This window comes from Aspergillus multicolor (genome assembly GCF_047715735.1).
Source record: "Aspergillus multicolor strain CBS 133.54 unplaced genomic scaffold BDW74scaffold_1, whole genome shotgun sequence".
NCBI classification, from domain to species: Eukaryota; Fungi; Ascomycota; class Eurotiomycetes; order Eurotiales; family Aspergillaceae; genus Aspergillus; species Aspergillus multicolor.
The window spans coordinates 2,246,398-2,265,637 of NW_027395952.1; the positions used below are offsets into that span (position 1 = coordinate 2,246,398).

Consider the following 19,240-nt stretch of genomic DNA (forward strand, 5'->3'; position numbering starts at 1 on the left):
ACAGTAGGAGCACTAGACTTTTGGTATGTCCATTGATAGTGTTGTCTATAATACTAGCTGAGGTCAAATCCGGCCCCAGAGTTCACCGCATACAGTAGCTTCTCCCGCAGAATGCTCGCGCTCTTGTACCGCGGCAGTTTCAGCAGATTAACACACGTACTTGTACTTGGCAGCCGCTCCTCGTCCTCGCTGGAATCGCGGATGCTGAAACGTGGGTTCAAGTGGCTAAAACCTAACAATGGCGCGCGTGGCGTCGATGTCACAAAGCGAAGCACGTTCCGTCGCTCCTCGTTCGTCATATGCTCCATTACTTCCCAAAATAGCTTGATTGTCGGGTGCTCTTCTTTGTCGTCGCCGATAACGTAGAGACCACCGTACGCTGTGTTTTGTCGGAGGTCTTGAACATCAATGTCGCCCGATTCGCCACTAACCAGTGTCTGTAGTTCAGACTGATTAAACATGGAAAGCCATGAGGGTTGGATGATTTGTCCCAGGCCTTGTAAAAAGGCGTTGGTCTGCAAAGCCGGCTGTACCTGAAGCCGGTAGCGAGCGATATATGATATGTACACCAGGCGATTCTGATTGGTGACCGCGGTGTCTGAGCCGTTGCTCTTCAGGTCCCGAGTTATAGTGCGCTTGCCTCCGCCTGGCAAGGGTATCGTGTCGGTCACGGTGAAATTTAGAGAAAAGTCTTCCACATCTTCGGAGTAGTTCTTCAGTTGTAGCTGAATAGAAATTAGTAAAGAGTATTCTAGAAAGAATAATCACGTACCAAGCCTTGATAGAGTCCTTTGTCCAGGTCCTGCAAGTCGTTGAGGTTGGCTCGGTATGCCGTCTCGCGTTGAGCAGAACTCATTCCGCCCGTCAACGCCCATTTCAGTAGGAAGAACGGCGCGAAACTGACATCGACCAGGATCCCTTCGTATAGACATTTTCCGATGACACGTCCCAGGAACTCATACCGCCGGAGCAAGTCACGGACGTGGTCGTTCCACTCAGGTGTGTTTTCTTTCAATCCCAGATGTTGCAGATTCTCTTTTCGTTGTTCGACAGCAACAGGGCTGGGATAGAGTAAATGTTGGTCATTTTCCTCGAACAAGCGTAGGCCAACTGTAGACTTGAAAGCCTCGTTGGTGACGCTGGTGAGGAATTCCTTGGTAACACCGCCGCCATCAATACCTGCTTCTGGAGCATTGAACTTGTCAATGAACGTAATCTGTATCGGCTCTTTGAGGGCCTCTCCAAGCTCATAGAACTGATCATACGCGTCGTCAAACAGACTTTCGCGGCGAATGTTGGCATGATGACGACTGAGGATGTCCTGCATCGTCGTGCGAGCATCAGTCAAACGGCCCATGGTAGCCTGTGCTACCGACATCCGCCAGGTATCGGGATCGATAAACCCATGCCTTCGGCGCAGTTGGTCGCGGTAGATAAACTGGCGAAATATCTGTACTCGAGTGGCAAATGGAATGAAAAACGGCATGTTCTTCAGTATCTCGAGTCGAGGGGCCACAGCCTCCAACTGCTTTCGACGAGCAGCTTGTTGCTGGCGGCGCCTCAAAGCTTCAATCCGTCGCGCTTGCTGTGCCCGTCCAGTCCCAACAAGCCCAAGAGACGGCTCATCAAAATCATCAGTCATCAAGTCATCCTGATCTTCTTCGTCTTCATCTTCAAGTTGATGTCTGCTCTCCTCTTCCGCGACAACAGCGGGAATGAAGCCTTCCATGTTGAAGCGGCTGGTCATAAGCCAGTGGCCATCGGGAAGGAACTTTCGGCGTGAATCACGCTCATGAACCATCCTCAGGAGACCGGTGACAAGGCCCTTAAAATAATCCAGTGGGATTCCAGTCACTCCAGGTAACCCTTTCTCCTTGTTCTTGTGCTCTATATCTCGGACACTTGCTACGGTCTCCAGCGGTGCCGATGTCGAGCTGAAGTAATTTCGGATTCCGCCACTGTCTTGAACCGTTTCATTCTCCGTCAAGTCTGCCGAGTTCCAATATAGAGTAAATGCGAGGTTTTTGAGGAAGATCGTCATCTCTTGGACATCGTTAAGAGGAAGAGCGCTCTCTCTAGTCCAAGACACGCGCGCGTTCGAGGAGGCGGTAAAAGAAGAACCGCCCGAAAAGAACTCATCGTCATCCATGACCTTGAGCACAAAGGTGTACAACTCGAGGAAAAGAAGAATGATGGTCCATTCCTGGTCTCGGTCGTTCTGGCTAGAGTTCGATTCTTGCGGCTTCAACAAGGGTAAGACACCAGTTGAGTCACGGCTGATAGCGGCAAATACCTTGCTGGATCGCGATGCCTGCCAGAAGTATTTGATAGCTGGAATCTTCGATACCAGCCCACCTGCCTGATCTCCGGAGCTAGCTGAGCCTAGGTATAGCCACATGCGAATGTCGTCACCTCGCCGGGGGAAGACCCGTAAAAGCGTCAGAGCGTAATGAGCCAAGTTCTTAGCTTCAGCGGAGGCGCCGGAGTCGGAGTCGGCAAGTTCACTTTGTGACAGATGAGTCGGCTGCAGTTGTGAGAGCAAGCCAGTTATACTTGCTTGGTTGACCAGACTAAACAGCTGCTCTTTGATAAATGGATGCAAATATGCTCCTCTGTTATCGTCGTCAAGCTCCGCAGATTCCTCGGCCTCCAAGCAGCGGGAGATTTGCAGCACCGTAGAATTCAGCAGTGCTGAGACAACTTTTACAAATCCAAGGTCTAGAGTATGATGCGTGGCCCGGCTTCCTAAGGCATATCTGTGAAAGAAGATGAAATAAGCCAGCATCCAAAGCCGAGAATCCACACCATCCGGGCCCTGGCTATAGCTGAGGAGCTGAGGCGCCAACGCGGATGTCAACAGTTTGTAGTTGATATTGTTCGCAAGGACATCTAGCGATCCGAGAGTTTCCAACAGGTTAGGGAGGGTCAGGTAACTCCTAGCAAACCACTCGTAGGCCATAAGTGTCTCGGATGTGATGGGTAATAACAAGGTAAGAACACTCTGAACAATATCGGTTTTAGAGAGAGGCGACCGGCCATTTATCGAGTTATAATTCTTGGTAAGTACGGCCATGGTAGAGTAATATTCCCTGGCAAGTCGCGCCATCTGTTTCGGGATAAGATCTGTGAGGAACTTCAGGAGCTGCAGGAGCTGACCGACAGCAAAGGCAGGCATGCTTGGAGAAATCGCCGACTGCAAGACACGCAGGGTGATCTCGGCCAGCCGCTTCAGGAGCATTGTCCACTCGCCCTCCGTCGCCAGGGACGGCACCTCGCGAAGTGTTCTCTGAAACGCATCCGAAAAGTATACCAAGCGAACGACGTCCCCGCCATTCCAAGGCTCGATGAACTGGACCAAAAGCCGTAGCTGAGACAGACACGCAGCGGCCGACTCGAACGGAGCGGCCGGTTGCAATGCGGGGCTCTGCTGCTTTGCCAGATCATCGAATAAAGGCAGCGAAGCGGTCCTTGCATATTCGATAATGTCCCATTCCGCCCGCCACTTCCCTCGCGTTATCTTCCTGCTCCGATAGCCCCTCCATGTCCGCTGCACGACTCGGCTCGCCCCTAATCGGACTCGTTCGAGCTGTCGGAGTTGTCGCTCCTGCTGCGCGATCGCGAGAGAGCTCTGAGGGCCGGAGCCGTGGGGATTTTGTCTTCCGGAAGGGTATGCGGCGAAGGGGTTGTTGGTGCGGCCTGAGAGGTTCACTTGCCGTGGTCGGCGCGAGTTGCCCGTGAAGGACGTGAACATGGTTTCGTCGACTCGGTCGGAATCAGAGATCCACTAGGACTCGATCTGTCAGTGGTAAGTAAAGCTGTCTCAGAAGGCAAACGGACAACACGGACCCCATGCCGCAAGAAAGTAGTGATGACTTGTCGGGCGGCGATGGTGAGAAGGAGGTGGAAAGCCGGAGTTCGGTTTGTGATGACATGCAGGCTATGCACACGCACTGAAGCTGCTACGGCCACACACTCTTCTCAACACCAAGACCTGACCCTTCCCAACAACCATTCAAACTACCAATTGTTATCGTCGAACTTACAATCAACATTAATGCTAACCCCAGAACCTGGTTACTTATTGAACTTAGGACTACTTAACAGACTAGTCCGCAGATGGTGGGCGTGTTGGTACGTTTTTATGTTATTGTCTCGATACTTAATCCAGGCTTGCCGCAGGAACTGGTCAATTTGTTTGTTTAGAAAACGCAAAGAGGCTAACATATCATGATTTCCAGAATTAGCAGACAGAGTCTCAACTCAAAACCAGGGGAACTCGGACCAGAACGGCCTCAGTCTCTCGTGACTCTCTCTCAAAGCCTGGCTAGCTGCACGATGAGGCCTGATATTGGTGTGTTCGTCCTCGGAATACTCCGGATGCGCTGAGCTGCCAGAAGCACGTTCCGGCCCAGTTTGCAATGCCCTGAAATGAAGCTCAGAAATTATTTTCCACACCATGCTCTGGCGTTGATCCTTCAACTGCTATAACCTACCATCCAGACCTTTAACTTCTTCCACAACCCTGGTCTCCAGGATCTCGTCCAGTGTTCGATGCTTCACGCCTCTGCAATGGTGTCCTTACTGCCATTGAGTATATCAGCGACAGTATGGCGCAAAGAAACTTCGACAAAAGCAGCGATGTGTCGGGAACCTGGAGCGTCAGAGGGGCACGGCCTCTTAAAGAAGACTTTGCACCCCCAAACTTTCTCCCCGAAGGCAGTGAGTTGTTGTGATGATATGTGTATGTCCCGTTCTAATGGCGGTTGAGGCTGACGTCCCATGACCATGTTAAAGGGGATGTCGAGGTCTGTAATGTCTGTAGTTGCGCCGTCTATGTGACTTGGGCCTGTAACAGATGTTGTAGTGTTGGTGCGCGTGATGTATATGATAGTCGAGGAGTAGGCTGAGAGCGACGATGCTCGTGTCCTCATACCCTGGCAAGGCATCAGTTGCCACTTTCGTAAAACTATATCTGGCGTATCGCGGTTAATGGCTATTGTAACAACAACCTTCACTGATCCATGTAGTTGTAGCCATGCCTGGGCATCGAGAGCGAGGTGCTACATAGATTTCTAATAATGCCACTTCCACCACAAAACTGAGGTTTCTAGTGGAGACTGGGGTGCCGGGGGCCCAGCTAGTATCTGCCTCCTTGTTCCAGCTACCGACTTTCACAGTGGCAGACCCATAGCATAGCAGTTCATTCAAAATATTCATAGCATCTAGTTCGAGAAACACCAGGAAATCAAACGATCGGATTGCCACTTGATGAGCGCTATCCGGGATAATCCTTGCTATCAAGAGTCCCGTATCTGAGTTGTAGGTGAAGCGACAGTACTTGGTTTGTCTGCTCAGCCTTTCAGCTGCCACTGCGCTCATGGACGTGAAAGCAAGATACTGATCACGACTGCCATCTTCCAGCAGCGCTTCGTACTGTCGTTCTATTCGTTTGACCAGATTTTTGTAGGTGCTGAAGACTTCCGTTGGGAGTTGTCGGGCGAGGTCTCTGAGAGGATCCGTTGATTGGAGTGCCATGATGATAGAAGATGAAGGGTGCGGTCAAGAATTTAGATAGAAAGGGCAGGGGTTGGTTGAGGAAGTATCAAGGTGCAATGTGAGAAAAGAAAGCAGGAAACTTTGGCGGAGCAATTGTCCTCCAGGTTTACTACGGACATTATGCCCGACGCTGTTGCCTATCAAAGACAGAGTCATCCAAGGCCATGGATAAACTTCGTCCAAAAGCACCGCCTGCTCACTCCTCACGGGCAAATCAGGTCCACGGTCTGGTCCGCACCAACTAAATGGATACCAAATTCGGCAACCTCCTCGCCAGACCAAGACCCCGGCCAGCAGATCGATCTCAGCCCTGCACCCGCCATAGCGCCAAGGCCCTCAGCCCCGGTAGCCAAGCCTGGATCGCCTCAACTCTAGACCATTTTTGGCGCTACCCGCTGCCGGGAGCACGTCAGTGGGGCTGATCTTTCAGCGCTGAGATGGATTACCTAGATATGTGTCAGACGCCGCTGATGTTTGTGGGGTTTAGAGTTACTTTAGTTCGTGTTCCTTCAGCTGGGGCTCGTATAAAGGGAGGCAGATGCCCCCTGTCAACTGTTGGCTCCTACACTACACTTAGTGCTTACAAATAACACCAAGATACTTTACTTTGACAACTACTGTCTTGACACAATGTATGAATGCTACGACCAAAACAGAGGACCAGGGCTTCAAGGGCCAGGGTACGGCTATCAGCAACCATACCCACAGCCACAAACATTTCCCTCTCAGCAAAGTCCTGGTTACCGCTACCCTCCCGGTCGCCCAGCTCACTCATCACCCGGGCCGGGGTATGGCTATGGGAATGACTATAACGCTCCGCCACCGAGCTACGAGAGCCACAATGGCTACGGACCGAACAACGTCAACGCTCTCGGCGCAGTGCCTGTACCTGCGCCTCAAAACCGCTATCCCAACGACAAACCTCCCAGCCATTATAGCAGCGCCAGTTATCAAGGCGGCTTCTCTTTCCCAGCGCCTCAACACATAGCCTCTCAAAGCCTAGCACCGACTCTACACCGTGGCCCGCAGAACCTTGTGATGCGACAGTCGCCCAGCACACACAAGATAATCCTCATACACCCCGCCGGCGCCCCTATCAACTCCCCACCGCTATACAGCCTGACTTCGTCCCCTAAGTCCTCCAAAGCTGACTATGTCCTTGCTCGTGGACCTGATCCAAATAACCCCGCTGATCTAGTCGGTGAAGTGAAGTCGCACACATTTAGCAGCAAGTATGACCTGACTGTCCGCGGGACGACATGCATCCTGAAGGAGTCGCCGATGGGATCGAGCTATAAGATCGAGCTTCCTGGAAGGGGTTTATTCAAATGGTATACCGACGAGGATAACCTGACGAGCAAGATGTGGTTGAAAGACGAGAGCAAGAATGTCCTGGCGACGTATGATAAGAGTCGTGAGAAGAGCAGTGTCGGGACGTGGAAGAAGTTTGTTGGTGGGAGAGACCGCGAGCTCCAGCTACATGAAGGCTTCGATGACTTCTTCGTTGAGGTCCTTCTTGTAAGCCTTTATGCGGTGAAGATGGCGAAGGAAGGGGCCATTGAGACGGCTGGTGAAATTGTTGGTGCCGTTGCGGGGGTCTAATCAACTCAGGCTCCATGCTGTGTTGTTCTTGTGGTGCTTGGTTTGGATTAAGTTAGAAGGGTCTTATGCTTTGTTGATGATGACGTTTAGCGAAGCATTGGAGTTTTACTATCTTGCAAATTGTGAGAAGTTTGATATGAGAATATTGTATCTATTGCACTGTCATGTCAGCCTCTTCCATCCCACTAGTTGTTAAACCAACGTATCTGACAAAACATATCTATTAGCATTTGAACAACGGTCTGCGGGAGTCTGAATGAATGCCGCAAGTGGCAGGAATAGCTTGTGAGGAAACACAAGGAACCTAGAGGTAGCAACGCCCAAGCGCAAGAGGCAAGCGCCAACAAACATGGACGAGGTCGAAAAACCGTTTTACCTCATCAGCATGGTCCTCTTGAAAAGGAAGGCAGCAAGGTTGTCTTGACAGAATTGGGCTGCAAATGTGGATGGGAGATACGAAGAGGGAAGGGATGGGGTTGAGGCGCGGAATATTCGCCCGCTCAGGTCCGGCTTTTTGATCTGGGCCGGCGATTTTGTACCTTCTGTGTTCCCTCAAACAACTTATAAACTGCTCTCTGTACCCCTTTCATCGTCAATCGTCTCTCAAGGCCCCTGAGTCAAAGCTACCACGAAGTCCAACCAGCCAGTCGCCGACATGGCTGAATCGACCCAGGTCTCCGAGGAGAAGAGAGAAGAGGCCGTCCAGCCTAAAGAGGAGACCCAGCCCGAATTTCCTGAAGGAGGTTTCAGAGCTTGGAGCGTCGCATTGGGCAATGCCGGTGTCATGTTTTGCACTCTAGGCTACATCAACTCTTGGGGGTACGTATAAACTCGTCGGCGAAAAATCAAACTTACGTCTGCAGTGTTTATCAGGCCTACTACGAAGCGAACCAGCTCCGCAACTCGACTGCATCGGCAATCTCTTGGATCGGTTCCCTCCAGTCGTTCTCCATCTTCAGCGCCGCTCTGGTCGGAGGCCCTTTGTTTGATCGATACGGCGGCAAAATCATCTACCCTCCGGCCCTGGCATTCGTGTTTACCATATTCATGACGAGTCTGTGCAGTGAATACTACCATTTCATACTGGCTCAGGGTATTCTCGGTGGCATTACACAGGGTCTTACCATGGCGCCTGCCATGGCCGCGACGCCGCAGTACTTTTTCAAAAAGCGCGGTGTTGCAATGGGCTTGGGAGTCGCAGGCGCTTCCATCGGCGGAGTCATACATCCCATTGTGCTGAACCAATTGCTCACGCAGACAGACCTCAGGTTCGGTTGGTCCGTTCGAATTGAAGCCTTTTTGACCTCGGCTGTTCTTCTCATTTCATGTCCCGCCATCCAGGCTCGTGTGCCACCGCGCAAGAGCAAATTCTTTCTGCTGAGAGCGTTCCGGGAAGCAGGATACACATCCCTTATTGTCGGCTCATTCTTCACTTTCATGGGAATGTTCTGCCCGCTCTTCTACCTTCCTTCCTACGGCATATCACAAGGCATGACTCCCACGTTGGCATTCTATCTCAGCGCTATTCTCAACGCCGCCTCCTTCCCCGGCCGCGTCGTCCCCGCGATTCTTTCCGACAAGTTTGGCAAGCTCAATGCCTTTGCTGCGGCAGGCATAACGACGGGTATTCTCACGCTATGCTGGCAGCTTGTGAAAGGCACCACTGGGGTCATTGTCTTCACTGCGCTGTTCGGCTTCTTTTCTGGGGCGATCATATCTGGTGGCACCGTAACACTAGCTAATTGCGCAAAGCATCCCAAGGATATAGGAACATATATGGGGATGGGGATGGCATGGACCTCGGTGGGAAGCTTGATTGGACCGCCTGTTAGCGGTGCTCTAAAAGACACGGATCTGGGGTACAAGGCAGTGGCGATCTTTGCCGGGACGGCGAGTCTGCTGGGTGGTCTGTTGGTCCTGCTGGTGGTAAAGCCATTAAGTGGGTTCAAAGTACTGTCACTGGGGTGATACTATCTCTGCGTTCAATTCCAATAGCTGGTGGTGGTTCTGAGTCTCTTTTTCTCGAGAACATATGATGGCTAATGCGTTATAGTTTATATCTCTTGCATAACTAGGAGGTACTTGCTGTTGGACCACTTCTACTTCTGTATTTGTGTTTAATATCACACTCCAACTTGCCATAATCGAATACCCAAATATATGGTTTTTACCGGATGCTTCTACTGCTTCTATTCCCACTTAAAACTCAATGTAAGACAGATAACCCCGAATCCACCTGCCACGAGACCCCTCCGGACTTATGCTTAGAAACATGGACGTTACTACTACTTGACTTCAAATCTCAGCCAAGCAGGACTTTTACGACTCTCCCTTCGCCTCACACACTATACAACGATCCTGGTCTCCAGCCATTCGTCGAGGCATCCGTGCGATTGCGAGTACTATTCATGACCAATTCTGTTTATATAATTGTCCTACGGCATACAACTGCCGTGGTGAGTGTTGCGGTTGCGCAAGGCCAATTGAATTGGCTAATATGTGACACTGACCTCGTATGGAACAGTGTCCGATGTACCAACGTCGATCCCGAAGAAGACCACAGCCTCTTCACACTAAGAAAACCATTCCACGCTCTCTCAATGCATCTATCGTATAAAAAGGACGCACTGCCACCACCTCCAGTTCGACATACTCAGAAACACCTCGTTTGCACAGCCTTCTTTGCAGCCAGATGGTCCGTTGGCTTTTAACGTTTCCCTTCATAGAGCCTCAATCTTCGACGGGCAGTAGATGTGTCCATACACTTACCTTCCAAAGGAAACGCCCAATTACTCGAGATGGACGAGACGGTATATACCCACTGTGTGGAAGTATAGACTAACAAGCCGGACTTGGGATCAGGAACTACAGACGAGTGAGCATTAGCAACACGGCCAATCCCCGTTACTCGCGCATATGTACGCCAACGCTCCGATGACCCCGAGTACACAACTCAATATGGTCTTCCACTAACACCCCGCCTTGGCCAGCTATAATTATCAGCGGGGCAATGCTATGCAGCTGATAGTGCAGCTGCGATTGAAATAATTCGTCGGCCTATTATCGGATCTACCGTGACAGTGCCTAAATGGGAGCACTGGCAGCCTTACTTGGGTTCCATGGGGCTGAAGCGCAGAAATTCACCTCAGTCGTGTCTGTCATTCTTAGACATTGTGAGAGTCGCAAGAGCCTCATCGTAATCGTCAATCATGGCTCTGTGTTGTACATTACTGGCAGGATGATCTGCTATTGGGTCATCCATGCATCACAGCCTGCAGCGCCAGCAAGACACTCGGACATTCATAGACAAATGACAGAGGGCGAAGATTGGTTGGTATTACCATCAGCCTCCATGGCCCCAGACAAAAAGCCCGATCTCCACCTGAGCTTCTTTTCACGACTCGGTCATCTACACTCGTTTTAGCTTTACTCTCAGTATACTGGTAGTCGTCGCCATGGCGTCCCACCACGGTCCAGAGCCAAACACTGTTGCTGACAGTCGAACAATGATCGCAAAGGCTACGGGGACAATGACTCTTCTAGCCTCAATATCTGTTGTTCTCCGTCTTTCTTCACGGATACTTAACCGGCTCGGGGTACACTGGGATGATTGGGCTTGCTTTGGCGCCCTAGTTTTTGCATACGGCTATCTAGTCACCACTCTGGTCGGCGCGGTTCTTGCGGCGGATCGGTCTTTATATGAGCCCGGGGAGCATGGCGTTTCTCAGATTACCGTATATTTGCAGGTTGGTAGCCTACCTAGCCTATTTTGCAGCTCGAAGCACTATATGTTAACCACATGCCAACCGACCAGCAACTCATCCTCCCCAACAGCATCCTCTACAACACCAGCGTCTCCCTCTGCAAGATGTCAATCTTGCTCTTTTACATACGAATCTTCTCGACCTCGCGGCCCCTACGACTGGCCGTCTACATCGTCTCTGCTTTTATAGGCGCATACTGGACCGCAGTTATCTGTGGGAGTATATTCATGACGGACCCCATCGAGGCGCAGTGGAAGATGTGGATTCCACACCGGCGGATCAATACGTTTCGGTTCTACTTGACGATGGGGTCCGCGAACACGGTCCTTGATCTGGTTGTGCTGATAATTCCGCAACCTTTGGTATGGGGTCTGCAGATGAGTCGCCGGCAAAGAGTTTCGGTCTCGCTTGTTTTTGCGTTGGGGGGCTTGTAAGTCCGTCCCTGCCTAACATTGGCGTCTTTCCCATGTCTACTCGCTTTGTATGCTAATTTATATGGACGACAGTGTGTGCATTGCCAGCATAGTGCGGATCTACTTCATGGCGGCGATGAATATGGGCGGCCCACATTGTACATTGTCTTTTTCCTCTCCGCTTGCTCACCCACACTATTTAAGGGACTGACAGTGACTCTCCTGCTCCAGATACCCATACCAACGCAACGCTCTGGACCATGATCGAAATGAATACGGGGATCATCTGCACCTGCCTCCCAATGATACCCAGCGTTGTGCAGTATTTCCATCGCCGGTACTTTGCGAGAATAAATAGTACTGCTACCACAGAGGGGACCATGTTGTCGAGAGATATGACTTATAGTCCGCTACCACACAACGTTGAAGAGGGGCCAAGGAGTTCTCCTTAAGAAGTATGGGGCTGAGAATAACATATGTCGTGTTTGTGTATATACTTTGCATCATAGATTGTCTTAGCGAGTGTTCAAGCAGGGAGGATTCACCTTGTTCAAAAAATATATGTAGCGGGACATACCGATCTACATGCGGGTAAGAAACCATTGGCCTATGGCTCACGCAACTCGTTAGCGGTCGCTTGGATCTATGCCTTGATGGCCAAACTTCTTCTAGGAGTCATATTATAATGCCGATGTCTCCCTTTGTAAGCAATCGTTCGCGGTTCCAGATCTTGGAATGGTCAATAGGCACTGGAGAACCATTGCGGGGTGCGGTATGCCTGCCAACCGCATGACCTCTACCATAGCGTCTTAGCTTGATAAAAGCAGTAGCTCAAAAAAAATGATGATTAATGTCAATTTGAAGAGTTTTTCAGGTTGCACAGCGGACAAAAAAAAAATAAAATGGATGGAGAAAAAACATACAACAGCTGGGATTCGCATGTGGTCACCCACCATACTACTAACCAGCCGGCGTGTGGCTTAAGTACGGCTGAGCGGACGGGAAGCCCTGTTCTCCACACCCTGTGGTCGTATGTGCTTAATAGTGCTTATAGATAATCTATATAGCAATATACCGTTTAGTTGGCTGCTGCCAGGGTGACTGTGAGCGACGTCATCCGGATCGGCACCAAAATCGACACCTTCGGCCTCAACGCAACTTCGTCACCTTGACTCTTCTCCCTCAACTTCCAAAATCCCATTCAACTACTCTCTTCTCTTCTCCTATACGTTTCGCTCTTAAGTATACTTTCCATCATATTCTGAGCCTTCCAGTACACTCCCCGCGAATCCGCGCACAAAAACATAATGCCACCCCCTTCAGACCCTTCGTCGCCATCATCAAAATTACGCTTCCCACCGGCAAAACTCCTCCTAATCTACCCAATAACCCTCTTAACGGGCTCGCTCTTCTCCGTCCTCTCGCCAGTCGCACAACGCCCCCTCTCCGACGACCCCGACGTAACCTCCGCGCCACTAAACTACTTCGCCCGCAAAGACAACATCTTCAACATCTTCTTCGTCAAAATCGGCTGGATCTGGTTCACGCTCGCGTTCGGCGCTCTTATACTGTCATATACGCCTTCACCCGACCGCGGGCGCCGCCAAGCTCAGGCTCTCTCGCGCTACGCACTCGCAACGCTCGTTTGGTATCTCGTGACGCAGTGGTTCTTTGGGCCGGCGATCATCGATCGGAGTTTTGTGATAACCGGTGGGAGGTGTGAGGATGCGCTGGCGGAGTTGCATGCTGCGGAATCTGAGAAGGGTGTTGTTGGCGCCCGGGTTGATGACTTCGGAACGTACCTGACGGCGACGGCTTGTAAGGCTGCGGGCGGTGAGTGGAGTGGTGGACATGATGTTAGCGGGCATGTGTTCATGCTTGTGCTTGTTACGGCTGTTCTCGGATTCGAGGCTGTCGGTGTGATGATGCAGGGTGATGGTGAAGCGACTGCGACCGCGCCCGATGCGGATGCGAATGAGAAGACGAAGACCGGGGTGGAGGTTGAGTCTGGGAATGAGATACGGACGTGGACGCTGCGCTTTGTTGCTGGGATTATTGGGTTGGGCGGGTGGATGCTGCTTATGACGGCTATTTGGTTCCATACGTGGTTGGAGAAGGTAAGTTGCTGGTCTGCTTACATCGACACCAAAGCTGACCTTGTAGGCGAATGGCTTGCTTATCTCCCTCGGCGCGATATACGTTATCTACTTCCTCCCACGACGGATGGTAGAGTGGAGGAATATTGTCGGCATTCCGGGTGTATAAACGGTTTTTATAGATGGGTTGGCTTGTATACTACGTGTACAGTACAGTACAATTTTGTACATCAATGCATGACGTTGTTTATGATCTCACCGTTCACGAGATCGTTGGCTCAGGACCGAAATATCCCCGTTCGAACGCTGCTCTGTTAGCCACTGCACTTACGGCACTAACGATACTAAGTAGGGATTTAGGTAGGGACGCACCTCCCGGTATCAAAGCAGCTACATACATGACCCGCGTGATGGGCCTGAGGTCCTCTGGCGTCGCATCCTTGCCGATCGAGGCGTCCATTGTCGTCCTCCAAGCCTCCAGGATCTGATCACTGTATGCCCGGAGGCCACCGGATCTCTCTTTCTCAGTCTCATGCTCGGCCATACACCGTAGACCTAGTGCGGTTCCGAATTCGCGGAATGCAAGGCGGTATTTCATGCCTCGGTCGAGGTAGCGGCGGATCTCGAGGAGCTCGTCTGCGCGCGTTATCAAATCAACCGACTTTGAATGGGATCAATGAGGAAGGAGAGGAAGACGTACAAATCTGCTCAAAACACCTATCCGCCAGCCTCCTCGCCCACTCCTCCTCAATAACCCAGTGTACAGTCCACATCGTCATCCCGAGGTCCAGAGGATCCGAAGAAACAAAGTGCTCGCCCTTGCGCTTCATGACGCGCGCATAGTCATCGATCTCGTTCTTCAGCACTCCACCTCCACCCTCCTGATTCTTGAAATGCTGTTCCGCCGCCTGCAATAGCCGAAACACCACAAACCCATCAACGGGATCGAGATTCCCCTCGCTGCCAACCAGCGGCCTCGACAAATCCATACTCATCTTCCAGACCATGCGCGGGTTCTCCGAGGTCCTGTTCACGAAGAACGGCGCGTGGATGGCCTTCGCGAGTGCGATTGCCTGCTCGTTATATTTTGGATCGTTGGCTGCCATGCTCATCCGGTTCAGCGCGAACATCCACAGTGTCAGATAATGGTGATATTGTCCGTCTCCGTCGCTTCCGGCTTCTTCGGTTTTACCAATCCTCAATCCTCCGCCTAGAGGGTTTGAGTCTGTTGCGCCCGGGAGCCGGGAGGAACCATTGCGCGCGCGGCCGAGGACGTCGTGTACGGTTGTTATGAGCCGCGAGGCGAGGGTTAGGTAGTGGTCGTTTCTGCCGTCTGTGGTGCTGTTGCGGTTTGCCTCAATGTGGAGTGTTAGGAGTGCGAGGGCGCCGAATGCGTCGGTCCAAAGGTAGCGGCCTTTGTGTCCGCCTGAACTCTCTGGGGGTGTCCAGGTGTTTGGGTCTGAGAGGTCGGAGGGGGTGATGGGGCCGTAGAGGGTCGAGAGGGTTGTGGTGAAGGTTGAGAGGGGGGATTGCATTGTTTTATCAGTAGTAAAGGGGTGCCGGGCTGGTGGTTTAGGGATGGGGTTGGGGTGTGGATGCCTGCTGATAGTTGACAGCTTGGGATAGAGCTTGGGGGATCTGCAGGTGGAGATGGATAAACCCCGATAAATGCGGAGTCGATGCATCTCTTACATATCTCGCTAGACATGACACTCCCGAGGTTTGTACACCATGTCAGTTATGGGATTGTGCGCTGATTGACTGGCAGAGCAGTAATGAAGTCATCATGACAACCACCTGACATCTACACTTACTAACCCTAACTCTATACACCACCACCACAGCCACACCAGCACCTTTGTCCCAACCCAACACCAGAAAATCATGCAATGAACAGACTAAACACCCTCTACAACACCCTAAAACACCCCTTCCCAATCCACCTCCCCACAACCAGAATGTCCGACCTAACTGCCCTCTTCCGCTCCTCCATCCGCCCCTTACCCCCCATCCAAGACCCCTCCTTCGCCTCCCCCTTTGACACCTTCGCCCACAACCGCCTCGTCCTACTGGGCGACGGCTCCCACGGCACATCCGAGTTCTACGCCGCCCGCGCAGAGATAACAAAGCGGCTGATAACGCACCACGAGTTCACAATGCTAGCCCTGGAAGCAGACTGGCCGGACGCAGAAGCACTAGATCGATACGTGCGGCAGCGTCCAGGCCGCCAGGCTAAAATCGGAAAATCCCGTTCAAAGGCCGAGTTAGAAGGACAAGACGATGACGAAGTCTTCGAGCGCTTCCCAACCTGGATGTGGCGGAACAAAGAAATGCAGGATCTCGTCGAGTGGATCCGCGACCATAACGCTTCGCTCCCCGCTGAGCAGAAAGTGGGCATCTACGGGATGGATCTGTATTCGCTGGGCACATCCATGAAAGCCATTATCAGCTACTTAGACCACATCGACCCGTCCATGGCGAAGGAAGCACGGAAGCGCTATGGCTGTCTGGATCCGTACACCGAGCACCCGCAGGACTATGGGCTCGATGCCCTGCGCGGCTTCAAGGACTGCGAGAAGGGCGTCGTGAATATGCTCCGCGAACTATTGCAGAAGCGTCTCGAATATGCCGAACACCCCGGCGACGGCGAGGAATTCCACTCCTCTGAGCAGAACGCGTATGTCGTGCGCGATGCCGAGCGGTACTACAAGGCTATGTACTACTCGTCCGCGGGATCATGGACACTAAGGGATAGTCATATGGTTGACACGCTGAAGCGGCTGATGAAGCATAAGCCCGAGGGGAGCAAAGCCGTAGTCTGGGCTCATAATTCGCACTGCGGAGACGCGCGACATACGGCGATGGGGAATCGGCGGAAGGAAGTGAATATCGGCCAGCTGTGCCGCGAGGTCTTTGGGGCCGAGAATGTTGCGCTTATAGGCTGCGGAACGCATACCGGGACTGTTGCGGCGGCCGCGGAATGGGGCGATGATATGGAGGTTATGGATGTTAGGCCGAGTATGCGGGAGAGCTGGGAGCGCGTTGCGCATGATACCGGTGTTGAGAGCTTTTTGTTGGATCTGAGGGAGGACAAGATGAGTAGGGAGGTTAGGGAGGCGCTGAGTAAAGAAAATCGCCGGCTGGAACGGTTCATTGGGGTTATTTATCGGCCGGATACGGAGCGCGTGAGCCATTATTCGGCGGCGGATCTGGTCAATCAGTTTGATGCGTATGTGTGGTTTGATACGACGAGTGCGGTTAAGCCGTTGGAGAAGGTGCAGCCGAGGACGGCGTTGGGGGAGGGAGAGACGTATCCATTCGGACTTTAAGAGAGCTGTATTTATAGGGTCGGATCTAGAATGCGTGTGCATGGATGTATCTGTATAAAAGTGCTTCGGGCTAATGTGCAAATCGGAAATCGAGCCTCTTGCTCCCTGTTTCGCGGCTGTTCTTCGTGTAGGCTTCTCGTTCCTAGCATGCCATCAGTACAACTCTCCTTGGTAATTAGGGTTAGGGTGAGGGAATGGCATCAAACGCACCTCCTCATTCATTCCTTTCCAAACCGCATCCCTCTGCCTATTCCGCCTGATATAATAATACTTCGTCGCAACAAACAACAAGACACCCAGCACATTCAACCCCAGCAACACCGAGTACCCCCGTTTATACAGCGGCGCATCGTCCTCGCGGAAGATATTATTGCCAATGATACTCCCCATTTGCACGCTCACTGCATACACGTGTCAGTATATACTCTTGTACCTTATCACATATATGGAGAAAGAAAGAAAGGGGATACGTACTATTATAAACCGCCGCCGAAATCGTCCTTGTACCCACATTATTCGAGTTCTTGCTTGTCCAGCCTACCAATATCGCATGGCAGTACGGGTACGATAACAGGATGGTCATGACCGCGTATGTCCCCCAGGGATTTATCATGGCGTTGGACCAGAAGCGTAGCACCAAAAGACACGGGAGGACCCAGAGGGATTGGATGCTCGACACTAGGGCGCGCTCGTTCAGGCGCTCGGAGAGGTGGGTTAGGAGGTTTAGCAGCAGGATGTGTGTTATGTTGTAGGGGATTATGAGGAGGTTTGTGCTGAACTTTATATTATAGTTAGTGATTGTTCGAGGCTAGGTGGGGCTTGGGAGGGGAAAGGAAAAAGTACAGTATCGAATCCCACGCTTTTCAGAGTTAGGGTTACGTATGTCCGGACCGGGACCATGGGGGTGTAAACGATCAGTCCCAGGAGGTAAATGGGCCAAAGATCGTAGTCGCTAAGTGAGTCCCAGAGTGCGGAGAGGGTGATAGCCTCGCGGTTGTGCATGTCTCCTGCGTCTTGTTAGCCCTACCTCCTTATCAAGTAACAAGAAAGGCAGTGGATACCCTTTGACGGATCGTCCCTCAACACGCGATTAACAACAATCTTAATCTCTCGATCAGAGAACCACCCGTTCGGCCTGAACCACGTCTTCGTTTCGACAGCGGAAGCAGGCATCTTAAAGAACGAGGCTAGTCCGACAACCAGCGTGATCAGGCCCTCGATCAGGAAGAGCCATCTCCATCCAGCCCACCCTAGAACACCACGCATGTGCAGGACGCCGAATGCTAAGAAAGACCCAATGATCTCTGTTACTGAAAGGGTTGTCCAGAACAAACTACATGCATTAGCCAACAACTCTCAGTGAAAATGGCAAGAATAAAGACCAACCTAAGCCTCGTCGGCAACTCCCGACTCGTATAAAAATACGACAGCCAAAGCACAATATCCGGGATGAAGCCACCCTCAAGCATGCCCAGCGCAGCTCGCGTCAAGAAGAACGTGTTCCGTCCAGAAAGACACGACTGCGAAATTGCGACCAGCGACCACAGCGACATCTGGATCGGGATCCAGCGGTCGGGGCCGAGGGCTTTGGAGAGCAGTTGGCTGGGGAGCTCGGCGAGCAGGAAGGACAGGTAGAAGATTACGTTGCCAGTGTTGTAGTCTGTCTCGGTGTTAGTTTGGTGTGGTAGAAGGGGATGGGTAGAGGTACCGTTTGTTGATAGGCCAAGGTCATCGAGCATGTTGTCTGAGACGGCTTGGATGAGGTTGCTTCGGTCGACTTGGAGGCCGAAGAACATGACGCACTGGACGCATATCTCAGCTCAGGCCGTTGTTTAGGATAGTAAGAAGAAGAGGATACGAACAGCCCACAAGCAAACCTTCCCATCGATCTTCCTGACGATCTTTCTCTCCTCCTCCTTCGTCCAGGCCAATGTAGGGTCAAAAACATGCCGACACTCATACTGCGCCTTCTCATACAGTGCCGCATAGCGCTCTGCAACCTCAGGGTCCGCAAAGGGATTCGAAGAGTCGTCGGTTTCTGTGTTTACTGCTTCGATCCGAGAAGTAGAACCGTCCTTGCTGACTCTCGCGCCAATGCCTGGTAAATCGGTGTAAGAGGACGACTCGTGACTCTCTAGTAGAGGCCGCGTGACCTCTTTGCCTGTATCCATAGCCTCAATGCCGTCTATATCTATATCTGGATCTGGATCTGGGTCCGGGTCCGTCTCCGGCAAAGAAAGTATATCAGACTCAGGTTCGAGCTCGAGCGTTTCGAGCTCGAACTCAGAAACAGACCCAAACTCAGCAGACATGGCGATCAGCCTGTATAAACAAAGTGTAAGGTAGTATCGTCTGACGGCACGTCATTCGGTCCCAAGGTCGCGTATAGAGGGGATCACTGCTGCGGTTACCGAATAAGATGAGACATACAGGCGTTGCGTGCTTGGGACTGCGGCTGTGGTTGTCTTGTGATGACCTGG

At 51.9% G+C, this 19,240-nt stretch overlaps 10 protein-coding genes across 10 annotated transcripts; 6 read left to right on the plus strand and 4 right to left on the minus strand.

Moving 5' to 3' along the window:
• Positions 1–18: 18 nt before the first annotated feature.
• BDW74DRAFT_142774 (HECT-type E3 ubiquitin-protein ligase) lies at positions 19–3,863 on the minus strand. Its single transcript, XM_073722778.1, has 3 exons — positions 3,847–3,863; positions 773–3,796; positions 19–725 (listed from the first exon to the last, which is right to left on the minus strand). The coding sequence occupies exons 2-3, from the start codon at positions 3,749–3,751 to the stop codon at positions 54–56; spliced, it is 3,651 nt and encodes a 1,216-aa protein (XP_073590054.1). The 5' UTR covers positions 3,752–3,796; positions 3,847–3,863; the 3' UTR covers positions 19–53.
• A 300-nt stretch (positions 3,864–4,163) lies between these two features.
• On the plus strand, positions 4,164–4,468 carry BDW74DRAFT_7606 (uncharacterized protein). The gene has a single exon (XM_073733647.1). The coding sequence runs from the start codon at positions 4,228–4,230 to the stop codon at positions 4,384–4,386; it is 159 nt and encodes a 52-aa protein (XP_073590055.1). The 5' UTR covers positions 4,164–4,227; the 3' UTR covers positions 4,387–4,468.
• A 408-nt stretch (positions 4,469–4,876) lies between these two features.
• On the minus strand, positions 4,877–5,624 carry BDW74DRAFT_7598 (uncharacterized protein). Its single transcript, XM_073733640.1, has one exon. It carries the CDS (start codon positions 5,533–5,535, stop codon positions 4,987–4,989), a length of 549 nt encoding a protein of 182 aa, XP_073590056.1. The 5' UTR covers positions 5,536–5,624; the 3' UTR covers positions 4,877–4,986.
• A 433-nt stretch (positions 5,625–6,057) lies between these two features.
• On the plus strand, positions 6,058–7,385 carry BDW74DRAFT_142778 (uncharacterized protein). Its single transcript, XM_073722779.1, has one exon. It carries the CDS (start codon positions 6,187–6,189, stop codon positions 7,156–7,158), a length of 972 nt encoding a protein of 323 aa, XP_073590057.1. The 5' UTR covers positions 6,058–6,186; the 3' UTR covers positions 7,159–7,385.
• A 276-nt stretch (positions 7,386–7,661) lies between these two features.
• On the plus strand, positions 7,662–9,229 carry BDW74DRAFT_7621 (MCT family MFS transporter). The gene is made up of 2 exons (XM_073733651.1): positions 7,662–7,977; positions 8,022–9,229. Exons 1-2 carry the CDS (start codon positions 7,814–7,816, stop codon positions 9,124–9,126), a joined length of 1,269 nt encoding a protein of 422 aa, XP_073590058.1. The 5' UTR covers positions 7,662–7,813; the 3' UTR covers positions 9,127–9,229.
• A 1,384-nt stretch (positions 9,230–10,613) lies between these two features.
• Positions 10,614–11,787, plus strand: BDW74DRAFT_172797 (uncharacterized protein; the record flags this gene model as incomplete). Its single annotated transcript, XM_073727647.1, has 4 exons — positions 10,614–10,904; positions 10,973–11,352; positions 11,429–11,493; positions 11,567–11,787. 4 exons carry the CDS (start codon positions 10,614–10,616, stop codon positions 11,785–11,787), a joined length of 957 nt encoding a protein of 318 aa, XP_073590059.1.
• Positions 11,788–12,502: 715 nt separating this feature from the next.
• Positions 12,503–13,714, plus strand: BDW74DRAFT_142783 (putative inositol phospholipid biosynthesis protein Scs3). The gene is made up of 2 exons (XM_073722780.1): positions 12,503–13,452; positions 13,499–13,714. The coding sequence occupies exons 1-2, from the start codon at positions 12,643–12,645 to the stop codon at positions 13,598–13,600; spliced, it is 912 nt and encodes a 303-aa protein (XP_073590060.1). The 5' UTR covers positions 12,503–12,642; the 3' UTR covers positions 13,601–13,714.
• On the minus strand, positions 13,694–14,966 carry BDW74DRAFT_172799 (uncharacterized protein; the record flags this gene model as incomplete). The annotated part of the gene is made up of 3 exons (XM_073727648.1): positions 13,694–13,737; positions 13,804–14,067; positions 14,132–14,966. The coding sequence occupies 3 exons, from the start codon at positions 14,964–14,966 to the stop codon at positions 13,694–13,696; spliced, it is 1,143 nt and encodes a 380-aa protein (XP_073590061.1).
• Positions 14,967–15,024: 58 nt separating this feature from the next.
• Positions 15,025–16,875, plus strand: BDW74DRAFT_7633 (putative erythromycin esterase). The gene is made up of 2 exons (XM_073733656.1): positions 15,025–15,151; positions 15,200–16,875. Exon 2 carries the CDS (start codon positions 15,321–15,323, stop codon positions 16,758–16,760), a length of 1,440 nt encoding a protein of 479 aa, XP_073590062.1. The 5' UTR covers positions 15,025–15,151; positions 15,200–15,320; the 3' UTR covers positions 16,761–16,875.
• BDW74DRAFT_172801 (uncharacterized protein) lies at positions 16,831–19,072 on the minus strand (the record flags this gene model as incomplete). Its single annotated transcript, XM_073727649.1, has 8 exons — positions 16,831–16,902; positions 16,971–17,161; positions 17,235–17,538; positions 17,604–17,767; positions 17,822–18,093; positions 18,147–18,420; positions 18,469–18,562; positions 18,638–19,072. The coding sequence occupies 8 exons, from the start codon at positions 19,070–19,072 to the stop codon at positions 16,831–16,833; spliced, it is 1,806 nt and encodes a 601-aa protein (XP_073590063.1).
• Between the last annotated feature and the right edge of the window lie 168 nt (positions 19,073–19,240).

What these genes read in the sequence shown, in the direction of transcription:
- BDW74DRAFT_142774 (XM_073722778.1), bottom strand. Translation starts at nt 3,751, where the DNA reads ATGTTCACGTCCTTCACGGGCAACTCGCGCCGACCACGGCAAGTGAAC. An exon ending in AAGGACTCTATCAAGGCTTG is followed by an intron (nt 726 to 772) that starts GTACGTGATTAT and finishes ATTTCTATTCAG; the next exon opens with CTACAACTGAAGAACTACTC.
- BDW74DRAFT_142783 (XM_073722780.1), top strand. Translation starts at nt 12,643, where the DNA reads ATGCCACCCCCTTCAGACCCTTCGTCGCCATCATCAAAATTACGCTTC. An exon ending in TCCATACGTGGTTGGAGAAG is followed by an intron (nt 13,453 to 13,498) that starts GTAAGTTGCTGG and finishes CTGACCTTGTAG; the next exon opens with GCGAATGGCTTGCTTATCTC.
- BDW74DRAFT_7598 (XM_073733640.1), bottom strand. Translation starts at nt 5,535, where the DNA reads ATGGCACTCCAATCAACGGATCCTCTCAGAGACCTCGCCCGACAACTC.
- BDW74DRAFT_7606 (XM_073733647.1), top strand. Translation starts at nt 4,228, where the DNA reads ATGATTTCCAGAATTAGCAGACAGAGTCTCAACTCAAAACCAGGGGAA.
- BDW74DRAFT_7621 (XM_073733651.1), top strand. Translation starts at nt 7,814, where the DNA reads ATGGCTGAATCGACCCAGGTCTCCGAGGAGAAGAGAGAAGAGGCCGTC. An exon ending in GGCTACATCAACTCTTGGGG is followed by an intron (nt 7,978 to 8,021) that starts GTACGTATAAAC and finishes TTACGTCTGCAG; the next exon opens with TGTTTATCAGGCCTACTACG.
- BDW74DRAFT_7633 (XM_073733656.1), top strand. Translation starts at nt 15,321, where the DNA reads ATGAACAGACTAAACACCCTCTACAACACCCTAAAACACCCCTTCCCA.
- BDW74DRAFT_142778 (XM_073722779.1), top strand. Translation starts at nt 6,187, where the DNA reads ATGTATGAATGCTACGACCAAAACAGAGGACCAGGGCTTCAAGGGCCA.